This window comes from Palaemon carinicauda, chromosome 1 (genome assembly GCF_036898095.1).
Source record: "Palaemon carinicauda isolate YSFRI2023 chromosome 1, ASM3689809v2, whole genome shotgun sequence".
Lineage (NCBI taxonomy): Eukaryota > Metazoa > Arthropoda > Malacostraca > Decapoda > Palaemonidae > Palaemon > Palaemon carinicauda.
This window is the reverse complement of record NC_090725.1, coordinates 236,432,763-236,459,930: the sequence shown is the minus strand read 5'-3', so window position 1 is coordinate 236,459,930 and position 27,168 is coordinate 236,432,763. Positions and strand designations below refer to the sequence as shown.

Here is a 27,168-nt window from a genome sequence, read left to right as displayed (position 1 = left end):
TGTTTAGAGGTTGCTGGAGTTATCTTCCTTGCTCCCGTATGGGACCAGGAAGACTGACATTTCCAGGGAAGAAAAGAAAAATCTTCTTTTTCTTGGAAATGTCAGTCTAACAGTTTTGGTTCTAGGGCACTTCCTCCCACCTATGAGTGAGTTTCCTGTATTAAAGGACAAAAGGTTTTTCTCACATATACAAACCTGAGCCCTTTGATTTATACTTCCAACTCAGCCACCCTCTCACTCTTGAGTCAGAGGTCAAAGTGGCTAGTCTCTGACAGGTGGGCGTGGCTTCTCCCCTGTACTACTTGTCGTTAACAAAGTACCTCATTAATGAATCAATGGCCATCCCAGCGTGTTCAGAAGACATCCCTTATATTAAAGGACTCAGGATTGTATAGCTAGGAAAATTACAAAGTACTTTGAAGATATGTTATTTTGTGGTCATATTCTACATGTTAAGAGATTTATGCAAGAGAATTACTTCATAGTTTAGATACAGTGCTTAACTTTATTTGTGTAATTATGTTTTGATGTACTGGTATGTTCATTTTCAGATATACTGTATTGAATACAGCAATGGTAGACCACTGATGCGAGAAGTTCCTTTTACATATATTCCAGGTAAGTTAATGATATCTTTATTGTCCGGACGAGATTACTTTCCAAGCGGTTAATGTCTATAGTATACATTTCCAGACCCTATTGTTATTTCTTGGGCTTTTTTGTCATCATCATCATCTCCTACGTCTATTGACGCAAAGGGGCTCGGTTAGATTTCGCCAGTTGTCTCTATCTTGAGCTTTTAAATCGGTACTTCTCCTTTCATCATCTACTCTATGATGCAGGCATTGCAAGCAAGCGTGTGGAAGCGTCGGACGACCTTTACCACCCACTACCTGCAAGATGTTACCCACAGGAACATGGGTCCGTTTTCCATTGGTCCTGTGGTGGCTGCACAACAAGTGGTCTAAATACCTCAAGCTCCTTGCTGGACAAGTAGCAGAAGGTTGAGGGCTGAGGAGGTTACCCGGGTTAGTCTGGGGTGAATGAGTAAGAATGACTGGTTCCTTTTTTCCTTTCATCTTCTCCCCCCCTGGGGAAAACAGCACCACAGTCCTCATCATAGCTGACATTACCTCTCTGCAGGTAAGACTCATTTCCCTTGTGCATCCTGAGTATAGAAATAACACTTTGTTGTCCCCAATACCTCTTCGAGAGAAGGTATTTGGTATATTTAAAAGAACTCTCGTACTCATGTATTGAGTTCCTACACTAAAGGGAAGCCACATTTCTAGTTTCATGAACACACACACTTCTGATGGCCGCTAATAGTGCATACACTATTTTCAGCACTATAGTAGGGGGTCCTACTATAATCAATCATACATCGAGGTAGAGAGAACCCCAGATTATGACCAAGGGCAGTTGGTGAGGACTTCCTCTTTCCTAAAAGTAAGTCACCCTTATAAATAGTGAAGGGTTGGAATTTGTGCAGGAACAAATGACAAAATTGAAAGTACTGTAAATTGTATTTTTCCTAGCGTACTTGGTTTGGCATCAGCCTCAGCAAGACCAGAGGATTGTGGTTCACCTCTCAGATCTGAGGCCCCTCCTAAGGATTCAGCTGATGACTTTGACCCACCCGAGGCTCCTATGAATGCGAGCTTAGGGTTGGATGACCCTTTTGGTGATTGTTCAGACCATTCTGATGGTATGCTGCCCATGTCTGCTAGTCCTAAGATCTCCTCCTTAGAACAGAATGAGTTGGATCATGTCTTCTTACAGGTCCTATCCTGTTTAAGGAAACTCATTTCTTTAGGTGATCCAGCTCATGTTCCTCCTGAGGGAAAGGATACTATCGTGGACCTCTTCTACGACACTCTTAGGCTATTGCTCAAGTAGGAGGAGTTTCTCAGTCCCTCAGGGCAGTGAACTCGTCTCGTTTGCTTTTCCACCCAATGTGTAAGAGAGGAAGTATTACGAGATAGTTGACGATGATTCGTCTCCTCTGCCGTTGGATCTAGCTATTCTGTCTTTGATGCAAGACTACTCTCGCTCATATATACGTTAGCAAAGTAATCCCCCACGTTTAGCATCACCCTATCATTCCTTATTGATTCGGATGAGAATTTACGTTCTCTATAATCTATAGATAAGTTACGATATACATTCTCTCCTAGAGAAAAAAGGCTAAACCCTTCCTCCCTCCCTGAGTGCCGCTGCCGCTACAGGCGGCAACCACTGTCTTTCATCATCGCTGTCGAGTAGAACAGAGTTCTTGCCACCTCCGGCTTTGATTTAGATAGTGACTAACTCAGGGTGCCCTTGTCTTGCCGCCGACGATGTTGCCAGCAAAGGAACCATGTGAATATTATTGGGGGGAAGATTGAGACGGCTCCTGACGGCTGCCGGTGGGAAACCTAACATACTTTGGGAAGTCATCAGCCCTCTCTTGGACTGCCATCCACAATTATTGCCGGCGGCGGCAGACCTTTTGTGGATGGGTGGAAGCCAGAATCAGACAGATTCTTACCCCTTCCATTGGAACTCTTATTCTGGCAAGGAGACAGTAGGCGGCCTGATAGTCCTCCTACACTTCCAATTGTTATGTTAACCATAATGATAGGAAACTCTCCTTCCTCAATGCTTTTTCTCTCTCTATCAGTTAGTCCCGCCAGGTACTAACCTAACCCCAGCAGTGCCGCCGGCAAAACTACACTATACAACTACGTATACAGTAGTACACATGTTTTCTAACATACTCTGAGTTTCCTGTCGCAGTCTATTGTTTGGACCACGATTTTGTGTTGAGGCTGAGTACTCCCCCAACACCCAGATGGTTTTTTTTTCGATCATCAGGACCCTAAAATATCACCGATCAGTGTTAATATATACTACAGGTAGATAATGTTAGTATAGACACTTACTAACTCTAACTCTAGTTCCTAGAGTTTTTTCCTACCTGGTATTCTCCCTATCAGGGAAACTAAATATTATTACTGATGGAGGTCTCAGCAATGGCTTGGGAGAGTAAACACAGATATGTGTCTTTTCTACTTCCTTTCAAGCTTACTATCCTAAGCTACCATAAACAATAGTAATTACTATTGTTAATAAAAATTGTATGCTTTTATATCACTGATATGAAAATTAGATACTCATGGATGCACCTTTTCCTTTACAGAAGGAGCCAATGGAGAAGTGTGCAGCCTTATCCTGCAACCACAAAGGCAAAGACTTTTGTGGCCACACGAAGTGCAGGACTCATGCCCCCTGCTGCATCGTGTCGGGAGTCCTCAAGTATTGGGACCCGAAGGGTTGCCCCACCTGTTCGACCCTGCTGGCCAACGGCTTCGGAGAAGCTCCCTCAGTCAACATAGAGACTAGGAATACAGCGAGGGAGACCCTTCGCAAATGGGTATGAAGGTTCCAGGAGAACTCTCAGGGACTGTACTTACCCAACGACTCCCTAGGGTGCCTACTGTTCCCCAAGGCTCTACCAAACACGGTGGTGCCCCAGGAACAGGTCCAGTCTCCTCTCATACAACTGAAGATCGACGCGGACATAGATAAGGCACTGGAAGGCATGGACATCCATCAAGAAAGGACGTCAGAAGTGTCCATCGACACTGAGAAGGACCTACTGCAAGGAGGCCCTGAAGAAGACGTGGAACATCCACAAGCGGAGGAAGAAGGATCCGTTTCAATGGCAACCGAAGACCCTCAGTTCGCCGTGACGGCATACCAACCTATGCCGTCAACTTCTTCAACCCCAACTCCACAACTAGTTGCACATGCCGACAAGAACGAAGCGATCCTCACTTCGATCCAACAGATGATGGAATTGTTCCAAAAGGAACAAGAGATGATGAGAGAATCATTCAGGCAGCAGCAGATACTGTTGCAGGAGAGGGCGAACCACCCTGGATCTACCAAGGGCTCCACTAACAAGCCCCTTAAAGTGTTGGATCTCCCTCACTGTTCCGAAACCAACCCCTGCAGGGTATGCGGAGCATATGCCCATGATGAATGGGAAACTATTCTTCTCGGAGAAGTTGGGGACCAAATTGATTGAAGATCTTTAGTTCTGGCCTAACTTTTCAGCTCACCCAGACTGTTACGTGAGACTGCGGGATGAACATGCAGCCTGTGAGGAAACAGTACCCAAAGAGGTCATTGTCTTCAAGCATGACAAGGCGCAAGCCGCCCTCCTGAAAACCTTGAAAGGAGCCGGGTACACCAACTCCAAAGTCTCAGCACTGAGCAAGAGACATCCCACCTTTCTTGCTCCTTCCTCCATCTCTTTCCCCTTTTCAGAGAAAGCACTAGACTTTGCTGTCAAGGCAGTCGACGAGGGCAAACCCTGCCCAACCCTAGAGGAATGCAAACCATTCTCTCTAGCACTGCCTACATGCGAGAAGTGGAAGGATGTCCACCTAACCTTCTCCGTTGGATCCAGAGATAGCAGGCCAGCAGTTCAATGAGAACCTTCCGAAGTTGCCAGACCATATTCTGAGGAGGGAACAGTAGACGAAGGAGAGACTTGCGGCCTCCCTTTCTCATCAGAACTGCCTGGAAATGAGTGCAGGTCTACAGACTGCCCCAGAAATGGTAATTTTCCTGGCTAAGTCCCACATGGGTACCCTTGTGAAAGACATGCTTTCCTCAGAGCAGGAAGAGCCTGCAGAGAGTTTATTTTGGCCTCAGCGACCATAAGACATGAACCAAGGAAACTAATTACCTCGAACATCTGGGGTAAAGACCTTTTCCCACAGGAACTGGTCCAAGAGATCATAGCCAGAACAGCCACGGAGAACAGGAACCTTCTCCAAAAGTGGGACATGAGCTCAAAGAAGAAATCTTCCTTGGACGGAGGTCCCCAGCCCAAGAATAAAGAGGCAAGGAGACCACGCAGACCTGCACAATTGCCTGCCGTGACTATGACCACGATGCCTCAGACCACTTTCCAGATGGTCCCTCAAAAACTGGTAGCCCAGCCACCAGTGTTTAACCCTAACTTTGAGAGACAGTTGACTTCCTTTCGCCCTAGTCAGAAAGGAAAAGGCCCTAAGATAAGTTCGCCCGGAGGTAACTCCTCTCGGGGCCGAGGAGGACGTGGTCACGGAAACAAATCCGAAGGACCCCCCATGCAAAGAGGGGCTCCAGGTAGGAGGCAGACTGTATCACTTTCAGGATCGCTGGACCTTCAATTCCTGGGCCCACAGCCTAATAACGAATGGACTCAGGTGGAAATGGAACAGAACTCCACCCCGTTTTCCAGAATTCTTCCAACACACCACCCCCTCGTTAGAAGAATATACCTCAGAACTCTTGAACAAGAAGGTAATAAGGAAAGCGAAGTCCATCAAATTCTAGGGAAGGCTGTTTTGTGTTCCCAAGAAAGACTCAGACAAACTCAGAGTCATTCTAGACTTGTCTCCACTCAACAAGTTCATCAAGAACAACAAGTTCCGGATGCTTACTTTGCAACATATAAGGACCCTTCTACCAAAAGGGGCGTACACAGTCTCAATAGGCCCAGCAGATGCTTACTTGCATCTTCCAATGATAGAGACACCTCTTCGGAGGATCACTCTGCTAAGGCCAGCTTGTGGTCCACCGGCCCTCATGGGCGTCATCAGTTCCTGATCATCCTACCAGCAGACCTACCAGTGTAACCATGCGCTGCAACCTCGTCCGTGGACTTCGGTCCTGGACTCTTCCTAAGGCCAGCTTGCTGGTCCACCGGCCCTCATGCGCGTCATCAGTTCCTGATCATCCTACCAGCAGACCTACCAGCGCAACCTTGCGCTGCAACTTAGTCTGTGGACTTCGGTCTTGAACTCTTCCTTGGATCTTTTACGGTCCCCATCGGTGGATGTTCACCCTTCCAAAGGGCACATCCCAGTTCCTGATCGTCCTGCCAGCTGACCTGCTGATCTACCAACGCAACCTTACGCCGCTGTTAGTCCTTGGACCTCAGTCCTGGACTCTTTCATGGACCTTTTACGGTCTCCACCATGGATGTGTGCCCCTTCAAAGGGCTCATTCCAGTTTCTGGTCGTCCTGCCTGCCGACCTGGCGACCTAGCAGCGCTACCTTACGCTACAGTTAGTCCTTGGACTTCGGTCCTGGACTCTTCTGAGGATACGTGCACCAGCAGTCTTCCGCACTCGCGCACCAACAGTCTTGCGCGTGCTCGCGCCAATGGTCTTCCTCGCGTGCACGCGCCAATGGTCTTCCTCGCGTGCACGCGCCAATGGTCTTCCTCGCGTGCACGCGCCAATGGTCTTCCTCGCGTGCACGCGCCAACTGTACTCCATGCGCGCGCGCTCGTCAACAGTGTTCCGCACGCCAATAGTCTTCCGCGCTAAGCAGTCTTCTGCGCGCCAGCGCTCTCATATCCAGCACCCTTCTGCTCACTTGTGCTCACCAATGCGCCAACTCTTCACTAAGAACCAGCACTTGCCTGTTAGCGCTCTTCTGCGCATTCACGGGAAACTGCGCTTCAGTAGAAACTGAGCACCAGTATCATCCTTTGTGCCATCGCACCAGTACTCTCCTGCACACTTGTGCAATAGGCAGAAAAAAGGAATAAAACTTTTTGGACAGGTCACCATTGCCCCATTCCTCTCCCCGCAAACGCATAACATGGCCTCCAGGAAATGAGGAAAGAGGCTTCACAGAAGGATTCAAGATCCCGAAGATTCCATCTTCCAAGGGGAATCAAAACTGGGAATCCTTGGTCCCTGTCTCTTCTGAAGTTTCTTTTTCCTTGACAGTACCACCGTCAGCAAACAAGAAAGCATCAACAGACTGATCCCTACATCACTGTTTGCTGATGGCTAGTTCACGGTTTGCTGATCGCTAGCTCACCTATCACCAGATTGCCAATTGCTAGCTCAGCTTGATCATTGACCTCTAGTCTCTCCAATGACTAACGATCTCCGATTGCTAGCGTTCCAATCACCGATTGCTAGTCAATAACCAGTCATCAGCTTGCTGATCACCAGATCACCGATGGGCAGCTCATCTTTCTTCGATCATTGAACTCTGCTCGCTGATCTCTGACCAGCCCATCTTCAGCTTGCTTATCTCTGACCAACCAGGAGAGACCATAGTCAGCTTGCTGATCTCTAGTTCACCGATCACCGGTCTGCGATCGATCACTGATCATCAATGGCTTACCATCACCAACTGACTATCATTAAACCATTCTGCTGTCTCTCGGGGCTCTCAAAGCAGATTACCAACTCATTGGCTGACTGACCAGACAGCCTTCATCTGCCTGTCAATTACCATCCTCGGCTCACAGACCGCCAATTCACCGATCATCGGCAATTCGCCAGCAGTTCGTGACTCGGACTTACTAGTCAACCTCTGCCCTTAGTTCCCTAGATCAGAGGTATACAACATACTTCTCGCTACTGGCCGTTCGCCATCACACTAAAGTGATCGGCAAACGATCGACAACCTTCATCAGCGGCTTGTCGACAGGGAATTACTTGCGAGCACTCTCCAACTGCACAGTAACCACGATACCTAACCGTTAACCATAGTTTAACATTCGCCAGATTGATTCTATTCTAAGGAATAGCATCCATCAGGGCGCATGGTAGGGTTAAGGGTTGCCTTCCTTCTGTTAGTTAAAGGAATTCTCTCTCAGGGAATAATCCTTACACAGGGTATTGCATCTGATCCTTTACACCATGAGTCAAGACCCCAGCGTCAACAATCTCCCATGCAAAAGGATCCGCAAGGAGCTGTCCCTTTGGGTCGATGTCCACACCATGTTGGAGTTCGAATGAGGGCTAAGACCTCAGGTTTTCATTTGCACACTGGACCTAAAGGACACATACTTCCAGGACCAAACCATCCATTTAGGAAGGTTGGAAGATTCAGTCCAGACAAACAAGAAACACCAGTTCAGGGCACTGTGCTTCTGTCTTTCCACTACACCCATCCTGGTCTCACAGGATCGGCTTCGGTCTCCTCCATTTCAGGACGACTGACTGACCTTAGCAGACTCAGTGGCAACCTTGCATTAGCACCGGAACTTCTGAAGTCTTTTTACCAAGATCCAGTATTCAAGGTAAACCTGTGGAAGTCTTCCCTACTTCCCTCCCAGAAGACTGGTGTATCTGGGAATGATTCTAGACACCAATCTCCACAAAATTTCTCAAAACATTCTGACCCCCATGGGACCAGAAGTTTGGACGAACCTCAAGGGACGGGTGTCAGTCGAGAATCTACAGAGCGGTATAACCTTCTCATTCTTCCACACCCCTCGGACTTGATGCTGTGTGCTTAGAACACATCAAAAAAAGAGAGGAGGGACCATAATGCTGCACCACACAACCTCAACCCTCTGGACAGAGTCTGAAAGTACCTTCACTTAAAAACTGCCTCATCAGTTCCTAACAGACCACTCAGTGATGTGAGGGGCGACAATACCACACACCACATAGAGGCTCACATCAGCAAGCAAGAAGGAACTTGCTCATAGCCTCTTCCCATCTAACAGTATAAACACTAAGATGGGCCAAAATCCGTTCGGTGCCACTATCAGCCTGCTTCATTCCAGACTAGAGGAATGTGGTCGCCGACAATCTGTGCACAGTATCTCAGATAAGATATACCGAATGGTCTTTAGATTGCCTTGTAGCCGACAAAGTCCCGACTTTTCGGGGTCCTCCAACTAGGGATCTGTTCGCAACGCTCCTAAACCTCAGGCTGCCGTTGCTCCCCAGCCCTAGACCCCAAGGCTTTCTGGTAAAGAACAGGCTAACAACGGTGGGTACAACAATGACGTTTACGTCTCGTCCCTGTTTTGTCTGGAGAAGGGCACTCAAGAAGGCTAGAACATTGGTCAGCCTCTCAAGGACTCTCCTAGCTCCGCTATGGCATTACGCAGAACAGTTTCCAAACCTTTTGCAGCTCCTGATTGAGTCTCCAAGAGAACCCTCTCCACATCACAGACAACCCATTTTGACACCTACCACAAGTTATAGCTTTGCCTGGATACTACCCAGTACCTCTTTTGTTGTCTAGATATCTGAGGAATTCCTCAGCATTAATCTACCATGCAGTATAACGTCTTGTGTGGTTGGTGTCATGAGAAAGTGTCTCTCTCCACTCGATACCTCTATTCCAGCAATAGCGGAATCCTCGAGTATATGCAAGAGGAAAAGACACCCTACTCAGTTTCAACAGGTAAAGATGATCACTCAACCTTGATCCTTCACCTTCAAACTGAAAGGAAGGAACATCCTCTCATCGATAGATCTTTCCTAACTCGTACGGACTTACAACTTGCCTTTCTCCAGTCGGAATTGAGACCTTCCTTTTGGAACATGCTTCAAATTCTCCAACCTCTAAAGAGACCTTCTTATGTTCTACTTCACCAGGCAACAAATTTTCACCTGATTTAAGAAGACAATGTTCCTACACACTCTGACAGCAACCATACGTGTCAAGGAACTTCATGGTCTCTCTTTCGACATCGCCCATTAATGAGAAGGGCGAAAGGCAATGTTCAGTTTCGTCCCCGAGTATGTCACCAGACACAGTCTCCAGAGGTGATGGATCCTACACAAGTCTCCACTTGGTAACGGACGATCCAGATCATCCGTTACTGTACCCAGGATAAGGTAACAGACTCTACCTTAAGAAAACAGCAACAGCCCACCCGGGTCCCCTCTCTTGTCATCAGCACTGGGAGAGACTAAAGGAGGATCACCAAAACATCATCTCAACATGACGACTCACGCCATGCCCCTGGTCCTTCTAAGCAGATTACTCTGTGACGCGGGTTTTACAAGAAAGGAAGCGAATGCTCCAGGTGACTTTCACAACCTTTCTCCTGCAAGACGTGACCCACAGGAACTTGATACGTTCTCTATCGGTCCTGTGGTGGCTGCACATCAGCTGGTTGTATACCTCAAGCTCCTTATTGAACAAGTAGCAGAAGGTTGAGGGCACTGTTACTCGGTTTTAGTCTGCGTTAATGAAAAGATTTGACTGGCTCTTATTCTTTTCTTCATCCTACCCTCTCGTGGGGAAAGCAGCATCCTGGGTTTTCTCCTTAAGTTGACCTCAAACCACTGCAGGTAAACCATGCTCCCTTGTGTAGCTAGTATTAAGCAAGTACTGTTGCGTCCCCATACCCTGGCGAGGTGGTATTGGGAAAGTCTTGGTTACATCAGGTTTTTCCTACAATAGACTCTGAATAACTTTACCTAGACAATCACACTTCTGCATGTCTCAACACACAGCTTGTGTAGGCCGCGTACCTTGTGTAGCAAGGTTTTAGCGAGGGCATGGACTCCTTATTTTTGAGTACTAACATACTCAGATAAGCAGCCAACGGGTAAAGCCAAAAGCAAGATTGGCAGGGACGTCCACCCTTTGTAATGAGTGAGTCACCCCTAATAAATAGTGTGGTTTTTATTCCAGTTACGGAACAAATGACAAATTCGTAGATAATTTGTATTTTTCCTAACTATACAAACCTTAGCTATTTATACAAATTTGCCCGCCAGCCCTATCCCCTTGAAGTCCTACCTCCAAGCAAAGTGTGCTAAATCACAGGTGTGTAAGGGGGAGAGGTAGCAAGCTACCCCCTACCCCCCGCTAACTAGCGGTGTGGGTAGTTAACCCTCGCTAAATTTTAATGGCTTGTCATTTCAGCTCCGCCGAAAGTATAACCCCCAATAAACAGCCAAGGTTTGTATAGTTAGGAAAAATACAAATTATCTTCGAATTTGCCATTTTCCCTTGATACAAAAGAAATTAAGGTTTTTTCACACAAACTCCTTATCATTATTAGAACGTCCACCGGGTGGAGGATGCATACAGAATAGGGAGCAGAGAAGGATGATTCACGGAGCCAAACCTTGGTCGGTGTTCGTCCTCCGTGCGGGTTACCATGTCCCGTTCACTCCTTTTGACTTCTCATCCAGTGATGTTATGATCCTACGTGAAGGGATCCACGAAGGAACAGGCTCTTAAGGTCGAAGTCAAGACCATGCGAGAAAAAGACACTCTCCAAGAGGTCCAGGATGGGTCCCTAGGCTTTTACAGTTAACTTTTCGAGTACAAAAGTTGTTTGAAGGCTGGAGACCAGTCATTGATCTCTCTGCCCTTAACAAGTTTGTTCAGCAAACTGTTCAAGGAGATGACAGAAACAGTCAGACAGACTGTCAGACCAAAGGACTTCGTGATAACAGTGGACTTGAAAGGTGTGTACTTTCAGATCCCAATCCATCCATAGTAATGATGTAACTAAGATCCATCCTGAATGAAAGAATATACCAGTTCAAGGTGCTATACTTTGGCCTGCTCACAGCCCCCAGATGTTCACTAGGATTTGTTCCCTTACATCGACCTGGTCTCACAAGAAGGGCATTCATCTATTACTTTACTTAGATGATTGACTGATTCTATTAAACTCGGTGGAGACCCATCTTTACATTGAGACAGGCTTCTCGAGTTTTGCTTCGATCTGGGGATTGTTGTAAGTCACGAACAGTCCTCTTTGTAACCATCTTGGAACGTATATCTCGGGTTGCAAGTAGACACCTAACTTGGCAAAGTCTTTCCGTCCAAAAGGAGAATAGAGAGGCTAAAGCAGGCAGCACACCCCTTTCTGATGCAAGACTTGCTAACAGCATGTCGTTGGTCTAGCTTGTTGCGGCACCTGACCTCTCTAGAGTTCTTGTGGCTAATGACCATCTTCACATCCGTTGTCTCCAGTGGCAGCTGAAGACCTTTTGGTCTCAGCACAACGACCTCCTGAACCTTTAGGGTCCGGTGGGGCTGAAGCAAAAGAGAGACCTAAGTAGGTGGGTGCGAGACACCAATCTTCTCAGAGGAGTAGATCTTTCTCTTCCCCCAGATTTGATGCTCTTCACAGATGCCTCAATAGAAAGGTGGGGCTCATCTGTTTCAGCACATGGCCTCCTAACTGTGGTCCGAGTCCAATCAGTATTACCACACAAACCTCCTGGAAATGAGAGCACCCTTTCTGGCCGTCAAACAATTCCAACAGCTTCTTTCAGGACATTCCTTGTTGCTGATGAGTGACATCATGGTAATGGCATACGTAAACAAGCAAGGAGGTACCTTTTCACAGCAACTATTCTATCTAGCTGTAGAAATTCTTAGATGGACAAAAGACAGCTTGGTAGCCTTATCTACCCTGTTCTTCCTGGGCAAGAAAAACATCCTGATGGACAAACTTAGCAGGGAGAGTCGGATACTTGTCTCCGAGTAGCCTTTGAATCATCAGATAGCCAACAAAGTCTTGACTTTGAGGGGTTTGGTGACAATAGACCTGTTCGCTACGTCCTTCAACCGGAAGCTTCTGGTGTACTGCTTGCTAATATCAGATTCCCAGGCATTTTGGCAAGATACCTTCCAACATCAGTGGAATAATCTAGGTGTCTATCTGCCCCCCCCCCCCCCCCCCGGCTTAGTAAGGAGGCTTCTGAACAAAGTAAGGGCACCACTAGATCTGGCGATGACCCTCCTAGCTCTGATGTAGCGACATTCAGAGTGGTTTCAAGACCTACATCTACTTGCAGAGGTGCTGATGGAGCTCCCTTCTCTTCCAGATCTACTCAAATGACCATAGGCAAAGATTTACCACAAGGCTGTGGCTTTTCTACATCTTCATGACCGGAGGTTATTCAGTATCTCCTCTCGTCTAGAGGCTTTTCCTGTGAAAAGGGTGTTTGGATACCTCCGGGAGTCATCTTCTGCCATCTGTCAGGCAAAGTGGGTAATCTTTTGTGGTTGGTGTCGTGGAAAGGGTAATACTCCTCTCAACTCCATTATCTCAGTGATAGCAGAGTTCTTGTCATGCTTTCAGGAGGAAAAACTGCTCAGTCTCGGCGGTGAAAAGTTACCACTCACCCTTGAGCTCCACCTTTAGACTAAATGGAGTCAACATTTCCTCTATGTCAGAACTCTGTCTCCTCATATAGAGTTTTGAGCATACCTGCCCTCAGCCGGAAGTCAGACCATCTCCTTGGAACGTAGTTCGCGTACTGTGAACCCTGAAAGCAGCACCTTATGAGCTGTTGCGTCAGTCATCAGACCACGACTGGACACTTAAGATGGTCTTCCTTTGCGCACTGGCCTCTGCGAAGAGAGTCAGCGAGTTGCATTGTCTTTCATGATGATGTCCTTTTAAAGGGATGAGGGCAGGTAACGTTCAACTTCGTTCCTGATTTGTTGCTAAGACTCAAAATCCGACTGAAGCGGATCCTAGATTCAGGCCCTTCCGGATTGAGTCTGTGTACTGTAACCAATGACCCAGACCAGTTGTTACTGTGCTCTGTGAGGGCTCTAGTCTTAGGTAGTGCAATAGCCTCTGTACTATGGTCTCCCACTGTCTTGGGTTAGAGTTCTCATGCTTGAGGGTACACTTGGTTATGCTACTCTATCTTGTTTCTCTTCGGGTTTTTTTTAAGTCTTTGTAGTTTATATATGAAAGATTCAATTTCATTTTGTTGCTGTTCTTAAGATATTTTATTTTGATTGTTCATTACTTCCCTTGTAGTTTATTTATTTCTTTATTTCCTTTCCTCACTGGGCTATTTTTCCTTGTTGGCGACCTTTCCCTTGGGCTATAGCATCGTGCTTCTTCAACTAGGGTTGTAGCTTAGCTAATAATAATAATAATAATGATGATGATGATGATGGATGATGATGATGATGATGATGAACCTGTCAGTGGCATAAGAATTGAAGGCAGGAGTCTGGAAATGCCAGACATCCTTCACTGTGCACTATATTTGGGAGTACTATACTCTCAAGACCTTGGATACCTTTACTCTTGGCCTGGTGGTTGCTGCTCAACAGATTGTTTAGCTCCCTCAAGGGACAAGCAGCATCACATCCAAGATAGCAGTTGTGACATAATCCCAGAATAAAAGATAGGATGACTGAACTCCTCCTTTCTTTCTTGTTTACTTGGGGTGTAGCAGTCGTGGAGGTAACCCAAATAATCTAGCAACTTTTCTTTTCAGATAAGTTTGGTTAAGAGGTATCTCCTACAGCCTGCCATATGAAGAGAAAAATGGTTAGAATGTTTGTAAACCCATTTCTCATAAGGACCATACATTCAGACAAGATATCCATTACATGGATATAGGTTCTATCATGACTGTCTACCATTTACCTGGTAAGGGCATATTCTAACACGTACAGCATCTTCAAACACAGGTTGTTAGGAGGTTTACATAAGTCATCACCTCTGCTCCTATGCAGGACCTAGTACTCTTACATTTCCTGGAAAAGGTAAACCAGCCAGTTTGGTTCATAGGGACTACATCGCTCCTAAGATAAGTCTCATTAAAGGATGATGATTTGTTTTTGTATAGAAGGAAATCTCAAATTTCTAAAGTAATTTCTATTTTTCCTAACTATACAAATCTAAGTAGTTTAAATTTCACTTCCTGCTTCAACCATCCTTGTAAGTCCTAGGCCGAAGGTCAAAAGTGAGTGCAGAACTGACTGTTGAGTGGCCGAGGCCTACCCTCCACTACTTCGTTAAAAGTTGGATTGCTTTTTCCAGCTAAGCAGAAATCGTACATGTTAAAGAACTCAAGTTTGCATACCATAGTTAGGAAAAATATGAATTACTTCAAATTTTACTGATAATTCATATAGTTAAAGTAGTGTTTCACTAATTATGTAAGTAAATAAATAATTTCACATTTCATAAATGTGAATTATTGTTTCATGTATAATGCATTCCTCTCCACCCCACTCCTGCTATTTCTATACATGTATGATGATGTTCAGTAATCTCTCCCTTTTAGGTTGTGCAGAAATTGTGTCAATTGATGCTGTGAATAGATCCATTATTCAAGAAGATTTCATTGTTGGAATTACAATAATCAAAGTAAGTTATACTCTTTACTCTTCTGTGTGAAAGTAACTTGGATTATCAGACTTATGATTTTATTACACCACAGTAAAGTAATGAAGTGGGATATGGTTTACAGAATCACACTTTTAATTTAGATTGGGTTTGTGCGTGTATTGTACCACTATATACGGGTAAGGGAGATGTGCATGGGTGTTGTAATTCAATGGCTATTAGTTTGTTGAGTGTGGTTGGAAAAGTGTATGGTAGAGTACTGATTAATAGGATTAAGGATGAAACAGAGAATGCAATCTTAGAAGTACAGGGTGGTTTTAGAAGAGATAGGGGATGTATGAATCAGATTTTACAATTAGGCTGATATGCGAGAAACATTTAGCAAAAGGTAAGGTGTATGTTAAATTTATGGATCTGGAGAAAGCTTATGATAGAGTTGATAGGGAAGCAATGTGGAATGTGATGAGGTAATATGGAATTGGTGGAAGGTTGTTGCAAACAGTGAAAAGTTTCTACAAAGGTAGTAAAGCGTGCGCTAGGATAGGAAATGAAGTGAGCGATTGGTTTCCAGTGAGAGTGGGACTGAGACAGGGATGTGAGATGTCGCCATGGTTGTTTAACTTTTATGTTGATTGAGTAGTTAGAGAGGTGAATGCTCGAGTGCTTGGACGAGGATTGAAACTAATAGACGAGAATGATCATGAATGGGAGGTAAATCAGTTGTTGTTTGCGAATGATACTTTACTGGTTGCAAATTCAGAAGAGAAGGAAGGGTTTGTGAGAGAGGGAAGTTGAGAGTTAATGTGGGTAAGAGTAAGGTTATGAGATGTACGAGAAGGGAAGGTGGTGCGATGTTGAATATCATGTTGAATGGAGAGTTACTTGAAGTAGATCGGTTTAAGTACTTAGGGTCTGTTGTTGCAGCAAATGGTGGAGTGGAAGCAGATGTATGTCAGAGAGTGAATGAATGATGCAAAGTGTTGGGGACAGTGAAGGGAGTGGTAAAGAATAGAGGGTTAGGGATGAATGTAAAGAGAGTTCTGTATGAGAAAGTGATTGTACCAACTGTGATGTATGGATTGGAGTTGTGGGGAATGAAAGTGATGGAGAGACAGAAATTGAATGTGTTTGAGATGAAGTGACTGAGGAGCATGGCTGGTGTATCTCAAGTAGATAAGGTTAGGAACGAAGTAGTGAGGGTGAGAACGGGTGCAAGGAAGGATTTAGCAGCTAGAGTGGATATGAATGTGTTGAGGTGGTTTGACCATGTTGAGAGAATGGAAAAGGGCTGTCTGCTAAAGAAGGTGATGGATGGAAGAAGTACAAGAGGAAGACCAAGGTTTGGGTGGATGGATGGAGTGAAGAAAGCTTTGGGTGATAGGAGGATAGATGTGAGAGAGACAAGAGAGCGGGCTAGAAAAAGGAATGAATGGCGAGCGATTGTGATGCAGTTCCGGTAGGCCCTGCAGCTTCCTCCGGTCGCCTTGGATGACCGCGGAGGTAGCAGCAGTAGGGGATTCAGCTAATGAAGCTTCATCTGTGGTGGATAACGGGGGTGGGTGGGCTGTGGTACCGTAGCAGTACCAGCCAAACTCGGTTGAGTCCCTCGTCAGGCTGGTAGGAGCTTAGAGAGGAAAGGTCTTTTTTTTTTTTTTTTTATGTTGGCTACCCCCCAAAATTGGGGGAAGTGCCTTGGTATATAGATAGATCTTAATATTTAGGTACATGTATGAAATTAGTTAATATAATTGGATGGATAATTAAACTCTTAATATATTTAGTATTAATTTACTTTAGAATTTTTTTGAAATGTGTAAACACGTTTTACACATGAAATGATGAGGGGTCACAGCACTTAGAAAAATTGAATGTAAGTTGATTGTGATTTTATAAGAGTAGTTTACTGTTGATGAGATATCTAGAAAAAAATGGCTGATAAATATGACTTTGGATGATATTAAATACCCAATGTACAGTATTTAGATACCACGTTGCTGGAGAACATGAACAGTCAATTATACAGTATAGTACTTAGTTGCTTCGTTTGAGAAACCAAGGTTAACTCCCAAGTTTACTCTCTATCACATTTTTTATTAATCATATTTTTATTTCTTATAATGCTTTTTAGTGCAGAAATTGGAAAAGGTCTATTTTAAAGCATTGTTTGTTTCTTTATTTTGTATGGCGCTAAACTTCTAAGAAGCCTTTGGCTACCTGTTTCTCTTTCATTATATAAATTCCATGTAAAATACATTAGGTATTTGTACCGTGATAATAAACAAAATTTATTAATAGACGGATTTTGAGCGTAGTGAAAAATCTATTTTTGGGTGAAAGAGCCATGTCGTCCTGATGGAAGTTCCTTCGTTGGTAGCTTCCTAAGTTATATGTGACTACAGTGATATATCCCAGAGAATTTACCGAAGGTACCCAGAATTCTAACTCCTGGAGCGAGTATCCCTTAAATCTCTTCAAGGGATATCGCGTAAGGACGTATCTTGACACGTCTCATAGCTATTTACACCCCAAATAGCCTTTCATTACAAGAGGGAATGTGGCAAGAAAAAATAGGAGAGTCTTAGAGAGGTAAACACTCGACTCTCCTAATGTACTGTAAAATAGTTCGGGCTTCCGCCACCAACAATTCTTCTGTAGCTTTTAAAGTATTTATTACAGATACAGTACCATAGGGAGGGATAAACACCCTTTAACCAAAGGAGGGTGGGTCCATCAGGACGACATGGCTCTTTCACCCAAAAATAGATTTTTTACTACGCTCAAAATCCGTTTTTTGGGCTTAGGCCATGTCGTGCTGATGGAAGTTTACCAGAGCATTAATGTATCTGTGGATTTAATTGTGCCTTTATCTCGAGTTGACTATTTCCTAATTGGACATAAAGACCAAAGACACTTGATGTTACCGCAATACATCAATCAACTGAGCACGTCATGTGCCAGTTCTTCCTGCCCCCTACAGGAAAAGTCTGTATAGACTCTAGGAAAAAAACCCGAGGATTGTGAGTTATAGGAACAATTTAGCAAACAGAAGTATATTGTGTCATATATACGTAAAGAGTAGTTTGTATCAGGTACTGAATAGAGTACTGTACCTCCCAAGTCTGCCAATCAGACAAGTTTATGTTCACGTAGGAATCATAATACAGTAACAAACATAGTACAACCAAACTTATCTGTTTGCATAACAAGGGATCTTGTCCCTCAAGATCTCAAGAGGATCAAGGATGCTCTGAATATAATCAAATAATCTTACGGCGAGATAGACGCAAAGATTCCTTCCATAGTTTATTAACAAGAAACACAGAAGTTATGATTAAATCATATATTTTATGCTATACATAGACATAAAAAGCATAATGGTAATAACAAAATAAATAGGTATCGTCTACCAGAGAAACATTGCCACTCTATGAAATAGGAAATTTCAATAAATGTTATTACTAAAAACATCACGCATAAATATGCTGGCACACATGTCAAATATTATGCTTAAGTTCACTTAACTGAGTAATACAGTATACAATGTCCATATTGACACTCAATATCATGATATACCGAAGTCTATCATGTACACCCTTCACTAACAGTCCCAATTAGTGCACTGTCCTTCGCAGTAATCAAACTACAGGTTTTATTACACAGCCTGCAGCCACCACATGAAGTTTTATTTCTTGCAGTTGCCTCGCATAGTGCTTGAAAAATACTCTGGAGGACTTCCAACCAGTATAAGCATGCAGATTATCAAACGACATAGTTTGGAAAAAATTGAGAGACGAGGCAACCTTTCTCGGATCATGACCTGCGGGTGTACTATCAGGATCCGCTCTGCGAATAAAGTAAGTGATTTTCGCCCTTATCTGTTTCAAGGATAACGTCGAACCCTAAGTTTCTCCCCTAAAAAGCTGACCTCCCCCAAAGTCTGAAGTTCTACGAAGATAGACCTTTAGGCATCCCACTGGACAGAGGGATGCTTCTTCCTTCAGAGGGCAGATTCTCCAGGGGCCCCATCTCTTAGTGGGTAGCTCATTCTTGGCGAGAAACGTCGGATCCGGAAAGAGATTTAGTTCACCATTTGGTGTAAACTATATGTGGCCGTCATCCCTCGAGAGGGCCACTATTTCACTAACTCTGGCTCCTGAGGCTAGTGCAAATAAAAATACCACTTTCTGAGTCAAGTCTTTTTAGCGAGCAATCTTCATTGTTCAAGGTCGAAGCCAGATGAAGCACCTTATCCAAGGACCATGAAATAGCCCTAGGAGGGGCTACAGGTCGAAGTTCAGCACAGGCTTTCGGAATCTTATTGAAGATTTCATTAGAAAAGTCCACTTGGAAGGCATAAAGAATCTGTCTAGCCAAGGCAGATTTGCATGTCGTAATCGTATTAGCCGCTAGTCCTTGTCCGTGAAGATGGATGAAGAAGGACAAGCAGAAGTCCGTAGAAATCTCTTGAGGTTTCTTCGCCTTAACAAAGGCAACCCATTTCTTCCAGGAAGATTCGTATTGTCTTCTCGTTGACTTTGACTTGTACTCTTCTAAGAAGTTAATACTGTCTGCCGAAATCCCGAACCTTTTCTTGACCGCTAGGGTGAGAAAATCATGAGATGAAGGTTCTGGGTTTTCTCTGATGAAGCGTAGACAGTCGATTTCTGTACTAGCTGAGTCAGAACTGGTTCCGGCAACGGGATCAGCTTCAGGCCTAGTTCTGTTATCAACGGAAACCATACACTGCCTGGCCACTTGTGGGCCACTATCGCTGCCCATCCCCGAAAGGATCTCAGTTTGTCGAGTGCTTCCAACAGAAGGTTGGATGGTGGGAACAGGTAAATCCTGGACCACCTGTTCCAATCCGGGGACATTGCGTCCGTAGCTTCCGCTAGAGGATCCTCATACGGGGCTACGTACCGGGCCAACTTCTTGTTGTCGCTCGTTGCGAAGAGATCTACTTGCAATCCTGGGACTTTGTTCAATATGAACGAGAATGATCCTGCGTCTAGGGACCATTCGGACTCTATCGGGCTGAACCTGGACAGAGCGTCCACTGTCACATTGTGGAATCCTTGAAGGTGGATTGCTGATAAGTGCCATTTCATCTTCTTGGACAGATGAAAGATTGTTAGTGTCACATGATTTAGCTGAGGCGATCTCGAACCTTGTCGATTTATGCTTCTCATAACCACTTTGCTGTCTAGAACCAGACGAATGTGGATAGAGCAGCGAAGTTTCAGTTTCTTCTGGGAAGGAAACACTGCCATGGCTTCCAGGTAATTGATGTGGAAGGACTTGAAGAGGGGGAACCAAGTTCCCTGTACCTTTCGATGATGAGAATAACCCCCCCATCCTTCCTTTGAGGCATCCGTGTGGACGGTGACTGCAGGAGGGGGTGGTTGCAAGGGTACTTTTCCTCTTAAGCTCTTCACTTCCGACCATGGCTTGAGAATTGATCGTAGACGACTTGGTAGTGGTCTTAGTAGATCTCTTCGATCGTTGTAAGCGAATTTTCTCCAGATCCCTGATGCATCTTCTAGTCGTGCTCTCAAAAGTGGGTCCGTCAAAGAGGCAAACTGGAGAGACCCCAACACTCCCTCCTGTTGTCTTCTTGATATTCTTCGGGATTGAAGAAGATTTTTGACGGCCCCTGCTATCTCCTTTCTCTTTGCCATCGGCAACGAGAGGCAATTTGACTGTAAGTCCCAGTGAACTCCCAGCCACTGGAACTCTTGAGCTGGAGACAGCCGAGACTTTTTCAAGTTTATCTTGAACCCTAGATACTCTAGGAACTGGATCACCTTTATGGAGGCTTGCACGCATTCCTCCTTGGATGCTGCCCACACCAGCCAGTCGTCCAGGTAAGCCATCACCTGAACACCCTTGAGGCGTAGTTGTCGAGTAACTGCGTTCGCAAGCTTTGTAAATATTCTCGGTGCGATGTTCAAACCGAAGGGCATGGCTCTGAAGACATATCTTTCTTGGAGCTTGAACCCTAAGTAGGGGGAAACCTGACGGTTGATTGGTACATGCCAGTACGCATCCGTCATGTCTATGGAGACTGTGTATGCCCTTTTGGGCAGAAGGGTCCTTATGTGCTGAAGCGTCAGCATTCTGAACTTGTAGTTCACAATGAACTTGTTGAGTGGAGATAAGTCCAGAATGACTCTGAGCTTTTCTGAATCCTTTTTCGGAACACAGAATAGCCTTCCTTGAAACTTGATGGACTTTGCTTTTCGTATTACATTCTTGTCCAGTAATTCTTGAACATATTCTTCCAAAACTGGAATTGAAGGTTGGAAGAAATGAGGAAAGCTTGGTGGAGTCGGGTTCCAACTCCACCCTAGTCCCATCTTTATTAGGCTGTGGACCCAAGGATTGAAGGTCCACCGATCCTGAAAATGGAGAAGTCTCCCTCCTACTGGCAGCATCTCACTTTGAGTGCTAGTTGGAGGATTTACCTCCTTGGCCACGTCCACCCTTGTAGCCTCTTCCTCTGAAGGGGCGTCTAGAGGAACCTCGAAAGGATCCTCGAGACTTTGGCTTAAAAGAAGCCGATTGCCTTTCAAAGGCTGGGGTGAAAACTGGCGACTGTATCGCCAGTGTTTGGGGCACCAGTTGAAAGGTGGTGGTAGGTTGTGCCACTGTGTGGGACACCGTGGCCACAGGAAGCTGTTGGTGTTGCTGTCTTGGTTGAGAGGGCAACCGAGGTCGTTTAGACTTGTTCTTCGGCTGGGGACCTCCTTCAGCCGAAGATTTCCTCTTTGAGGATAAGCCCCACTTGGAGAGCAGATTTCTGTTCTCCGAGGCAGCCTTATCTACGACCTCTTTGACCACATCACTAGGAAAGAGGTCTTTTCCCCAGATATTAGAAGCTATTAGCTTCCTGGGTTCGTGTTTTACGGAGGCGGAAGCAAACACGAACTCTCTACAAGCCGTCCTGGCTCTGACAATGTTGTACAGGTCCTTAGTTACTGTAGCCAAGTGAGCCTTGGCAAAGACCACATACATGTCCGGGGTATCGGGAATGCTAGCCATTGTTTCTAGCCCTGTTTGGAGAGACATAGATGCAGCCAGGCGTTCTTTAGTCTCGTGTTCTCTTCTTAAGAGAAACTCTTGACAGCTTTGGGAGGTCCTCGTTGAATTGTCGTCCAGCAATATCGGCCTCCAGCTTCCCGACTGAGAAGGTAACATGAACGTCCTTCCAGTCTTTATCATCTGAAGGGAAAGCAAGGGAGAAAGGCTTGCATTCTTCTAGCGTGGGACAGGGTTTTCCTGCCCTTGTCGCCTTCAGGGCTGCTTTAAGCCCTTTATCCATAAAGGGAAAAGCATGTGGAGGGTCAGCAATAAATGATGGGTATTTCTTGCTCAAAGCCGGCACCTTTGAGCTAGTGAATGCCCTCTCTGTTAGGTTTGACGTAAGCATAGCTTGCGCCTTAGCGAGCTCAAAGACAATTACTTCTTTGGGCTCTGTCTCTTCTTTGGCTACCGGTTCATTTTTGAGCCGGACATAACAGTCCGGGTAGACCCCTCTGCTGGGCCAAAACTCAATCTCCTCCACTGGAACGGAACCCAGTTTCTCCGAGAGGAAGATCCTGCCTGCTGACATAGGCATATGTTCCGCATACCTCCACGGGTTAACGTCGGAGAATGCAGGAAGGTCCTTAACGTTTAGCTTCTTCGGGGCTAGGCGTGAAGAAACTAACTGCTCAATTTCTGTCCGGAAAGTGGTCTCATTCTCGGTAGACCTCTTCTGTAAGTCATAAACCATTGACATTAAGGACTGGAGAGTACTAGTAATCGTCTCCAGATGAGGCGGTTGTGAAGATGTTGAGGGTGCTGGCTCAGCCACCGCAGCCGAAGAAACCGAAGCCACTTCGACGTTCTCCACATCACTAGCAGGAGGGACAACTGCCTCCTGGTCTAACTCTTCTACAAGGAGATTCTTCTCGGTCTCCTCAGAGACGACAGACATATTGTCGTCTAAATGGATACTTTCCAAAGTATCCGCAACATCAGGTTCTTTAGGCTTCTGAACCTGAATCTGCACCAAAGGGATTACAGGTTTCGTCTGGGGGATGATAGCGTCATCACGCGCTCCGGGGAAGAGACAGTCCCTCATCCTAGCATTAGGAAGGTATGGGCCCCGAGGTGTTCTTTTGAAAACCTCTTACCCATTTACGTAGTGCAGCCCTAGCTGCATCCCTAGACTCGGTAGACTTTTGTTCATTAAAAGCCTCCTTAACCAACTTTTCACACACGGTACATACCTTCGGGTCCCTGTACTTGAGAGCCCCTTTGGTGATGGAACAGTGGGCGTGAGACCTACACACGCCATGTCTGTAGAAGTCCTTGCTGCGGACCTTACAAAAGTTGTTCCCGCACTCAGGATGCTCCTCCTGTAAATAAAAGAAAAGCAAATGAGTTTTCTGTGAAATCTTCTGATTTCAACATAACAACAGTTATAATATTTAGCTTGGATAGGGTAAGCTATAGAAGGAAAGACACCCACATGTGTTTCCCGATCAGCCATTTGCTATGACCCCCCCCATATTGAACTAAAAAATTCATAAAGAATTAAATAATAATAGAGGAAATATCTAAGATATTTAGTGTCTTCTTGACACATCCTCTTAAAATGTTCAATATAGTGGATAATATAAAATGGATATAACCATTATTATAGAAGAGAATCATCTCTCTATATGATGGTCTCACAAATGGCTGTACAAGAACCACTTGTAGGGTGGAAAAAATAATAATTTTTCCTGAGTACAGCAGTTGTCGGCGGCAGTATGCCGTCAATGTTGCCGGCGGCAGTATGCCGTCAATGTTGCCGGCGGCAGTATGCCGTCAATGTTGCCGGCCCCGCTGACACTGCCGGCCCCGCCGACACTGCCGGGTCTGCCGGCAATGCCGGGCCTGCCGGCAATGCCGGCCTCACCGACACTGCCGGTCCCGCCGGTAACGTCGGCATGATGGGCTAGTCCGGCATATGCCGGAAGGCTGGTATCTACCAGACCTGCCGGCAACCGCCGGAAATATAATGTTTAATATTTGGATGGAAGGCATAGGATAGTTGCCGGCAAGCTACTCAGTTGCCGGCAGACATACCTAGGACCTAACCAGCGGCATCGGTCTACGATGTCCGAGGAAAGGGTTAACAGTGAACTGTTAGCCTAGCCATCCAAAACTGGCGGCAGAATTAACTGCTGACGTAGCCCATGATTGATAGTAGGAGAAAAAGATAAGGATAGAAGACGGCAAAGATCAACTAAGACGTCTACATCCTGAAAGAGTGTGCCAGTGGAAGAGGGAAATAAATTCGGGCTTCCACTCAACCATATCCCATCTTAAGGCATATGGAAGGCAGTCCAAGGGAGGACTCAAAGGTACATACAAAGATATGAGGTTATCTGCCAGCAGCGTACTAGCTACGGACAGAAAAACTCAAGCCAGGTCCACAGACGTCCATAGGAGCATATGTAGGACCATGGCCATAAGGGTGTTGGATCATTCAACACGAAAGAGATAGCGGGGCAGGGGTGAATAGTCCATAAGAAAGGTAATACCCTAGGGCCTTACCTAACCTGAAGGATTCTGTCCTCATAGTAACCTCAAAAAGGGGAATTCAATTCCCCAGGTTGGGTTAGGCAATGAGAGAACGTCCGAAAACGAACTCTAAGAGAACAAAATCTCGTACCAGGGATCAAAACAGGGAAGAAACCTATCTTCCAGTTAAGAACCCCTAATACAGGACTGTCTGCTAGACCATAAGGCGGAAATTGTGAAACAATAACCACCAAGGTCTAGGGAGGCTAGCCTCCTGAACAGCAACTAGCCCTACTGGAATACCGACAAGATAACTCAGTTGCCGGTATAAATCCAGGTAGCTAGATGCCTAACACAGACTTTACTCTGATGTCCCATCCTCAACTCCAAACTCAATGCTGACAAGCTACTTAGTTGCCAGCTCAGAGAAAAGGAGAGAGAAACGAAACGCCCCAGAGAACTTACCAAACCATAGGAAACAGCAAATTCACTGAGGATAGCCTAGGCTAATCAGAGGGAAAGGGAATTACTCTTATATCTCATAGAGATAGTATTGACTTAAAGGGGCAATGATGTCTATCTTACCCCTAAAGACAATACAAGAGTAATGGGGACATATAAAGTATACTAAAGCACTAAAGCTATTAAGCTAAAGAGCTTAGAGAAACGTTCTACGTAACTCTAGTATACTATATGGAAGAGGAAAAAGAAATAGTAATATCTTAATTGTATAAAATATTGCCTAAGCTTCAATAAAACTTTACCAGGAAGGTTATATCATGCATTAGGTGTGAAAGTGCCTAGGCTACTAGCCTAGCACCCGAGAGGCTCTTATCAAAGGCCAAAAACACGACAACAATGACATAATATAAAAATTCCTAGCTAAACTTCTAGATAGCTAAAGTTACTAAAGCAATAATGCCGGGAATATCGTTCTTGCTAACTAAATGAACAAAAGAACGATCGCGTTCATGACACCATCCGGCTGGCAACGGCTCTTGTTACGTTAATTACGATATCAATCGAGAGCAAAAACTGGCAAGAGCCTACATTTACACAATCTAAAAATATTACTTAACTTTCCAGATGCTGATGAAGCGGGAGAATCCATCATTAGCAAAGAACTTTCCAGATGCTGATGAAGCGGGAGAATCCATCATTAGCAAAGAACTTTCCAGATGCTGATGAAGCGGGAGAATCCATCATTAGCAAAGAAATTCCTCGAAAATAGCGAGATAACACTAATAAATGCTGTCACCAAAAGCTACAAACGAAAGAATGGTTGGTGGCGCCGCATAGCGGCGGAAGCCCGAACTATTTTACAGTACATTAGGAGAGTCGAGTGTTTACCTCTCTAAGACACTCCTATTTTTTCTTGTCACATTCCCTCTCGTAATGAAAGGCTATTCGGGGTGTAAATAGCTATGAGACGTGTCAAGATACGTCCTTACGCGATATCCCTTGGAGAGATTTAAGGGATACTCGCTCCAGGAGTTAGAATTCTGGGTACCTTCGGTAAATTCTCTGGGATATATCACTGTAGTCACATATAACTTAGGAAGCTACCAACGAAGGAACTTCCATCAGCACGACATGGCCTAAGCCCAAAAAATGTATTGACCCCCAATTCTAAATGTATTGATAAATATCAGATTGACTCAATTTTATTAAAGTATGGAAGATCTCAACTTACAAAAATTCAGAAATGCAAACACAAATTCAACTGAAATCATAGATATCAGATATTGTATCAAAAGTTTATAATGAAATATTGTAATAAAACAATATTATATGATTTAATGCAGTAGGCAAGATGACATTTGCATTATGAAATAGAACAATTAGTTGACTTTTGCATCTGAAAATCCTAGGCATGTGAGTTAGGTGAAGCCTACCCTAGGCCAAAATTTAACAAAATTCAACTTACAATTAACTTCTTGGAACCTATTAAGTTTGTAAGTTGAGGACTTTCTTTAGAAAAGTAAAGCTTTATAATTAATAGCTATTATGCAATTATTTCAAAAGCATTTTGTTATTTCTCTTAACAGAAAGATGATACTACTGGTCAGCAATCATGTTTTTTCAATGTTTATTCAGACTGGGATCTGACATGTGATAGTGCCCTGGATGTCGTGTCACAAAACTGCTTACCATTGGAATTAAAGTTTGTACCTTATCATCTTTACCATACAAAGACATGCGGCAAGAGAGGATGGGAGGTAAATTTACCTTATTCTTTAATTTTATTTACAAATATTTTTGACATTTAATAATCACTGACATCTCTTTAGGTATTTACCTCTTGGTAAGAAATTGCCATAATGATATATGGCTTCACCCTAGAGTACTATTTTGTGCTGTAGTTTGGAAGAGGGCTCTCAAATCAGGGAAGTCTTTCTGCCCAGTTCAGCTGTAAATATTTTTGTACTCATTCTATCTTTTTATTGCCAAAATTTGTTTCTGTATTTCTATCCAACCTCTATAATTGATACTGTACTTCCAAATTCTGATTTGTTCCGTAACTGGAATACAAACCACGCTATTTAATAGGGGTATTACTTTCGGCGTAGTTGAAGTGACAAGCCATTAATTTTTAACGAGGGTTTACTACCCACACCGCTAGTTAGCGGGGGTAGGGGAGTGTAGCTTGCTTACCCCCCCCCCTCACACACCTGTGCTTGAGCTCACTTTGCTCTTGGCTCAGATGGTGGTCGGACGTGTCCGCT

The 27,168-nt window shown here is 44.7% G+C and overlaps 1 protein-coding gene across 2 annotated transcripts in view; it reads left to right on the top strand.

The window, feature by feature from the left end:
- LOC137654454 (KICSTOR complex protein kaptin-like) overlaps positions 1-27,168 on the top strand; it is a 270,757-nt gene that overhangs the window by 87,567 nt on the left and 156,022 nt on the right. For both annotated transcript variants that reach the window (XM_068388099.1, XM_068388089.1), the window contains 3 exons: positions 552-618; positions 14,826-14,908; positions 26,491-26,661. In XM_068388099.1, coding sequence (XP_068244200.1) covers positions 588-618; positions 14,826-14,908; positions 26,491-26,661 — 285 coding nt within the window. In that variant the 5' untranslated portion in view covers positions 552-587. The remainder of the gene's footprint in view (positions 1-551; positions 619-14,825; positions 14,909-26,490; positions 26,662-27,168) is intronic.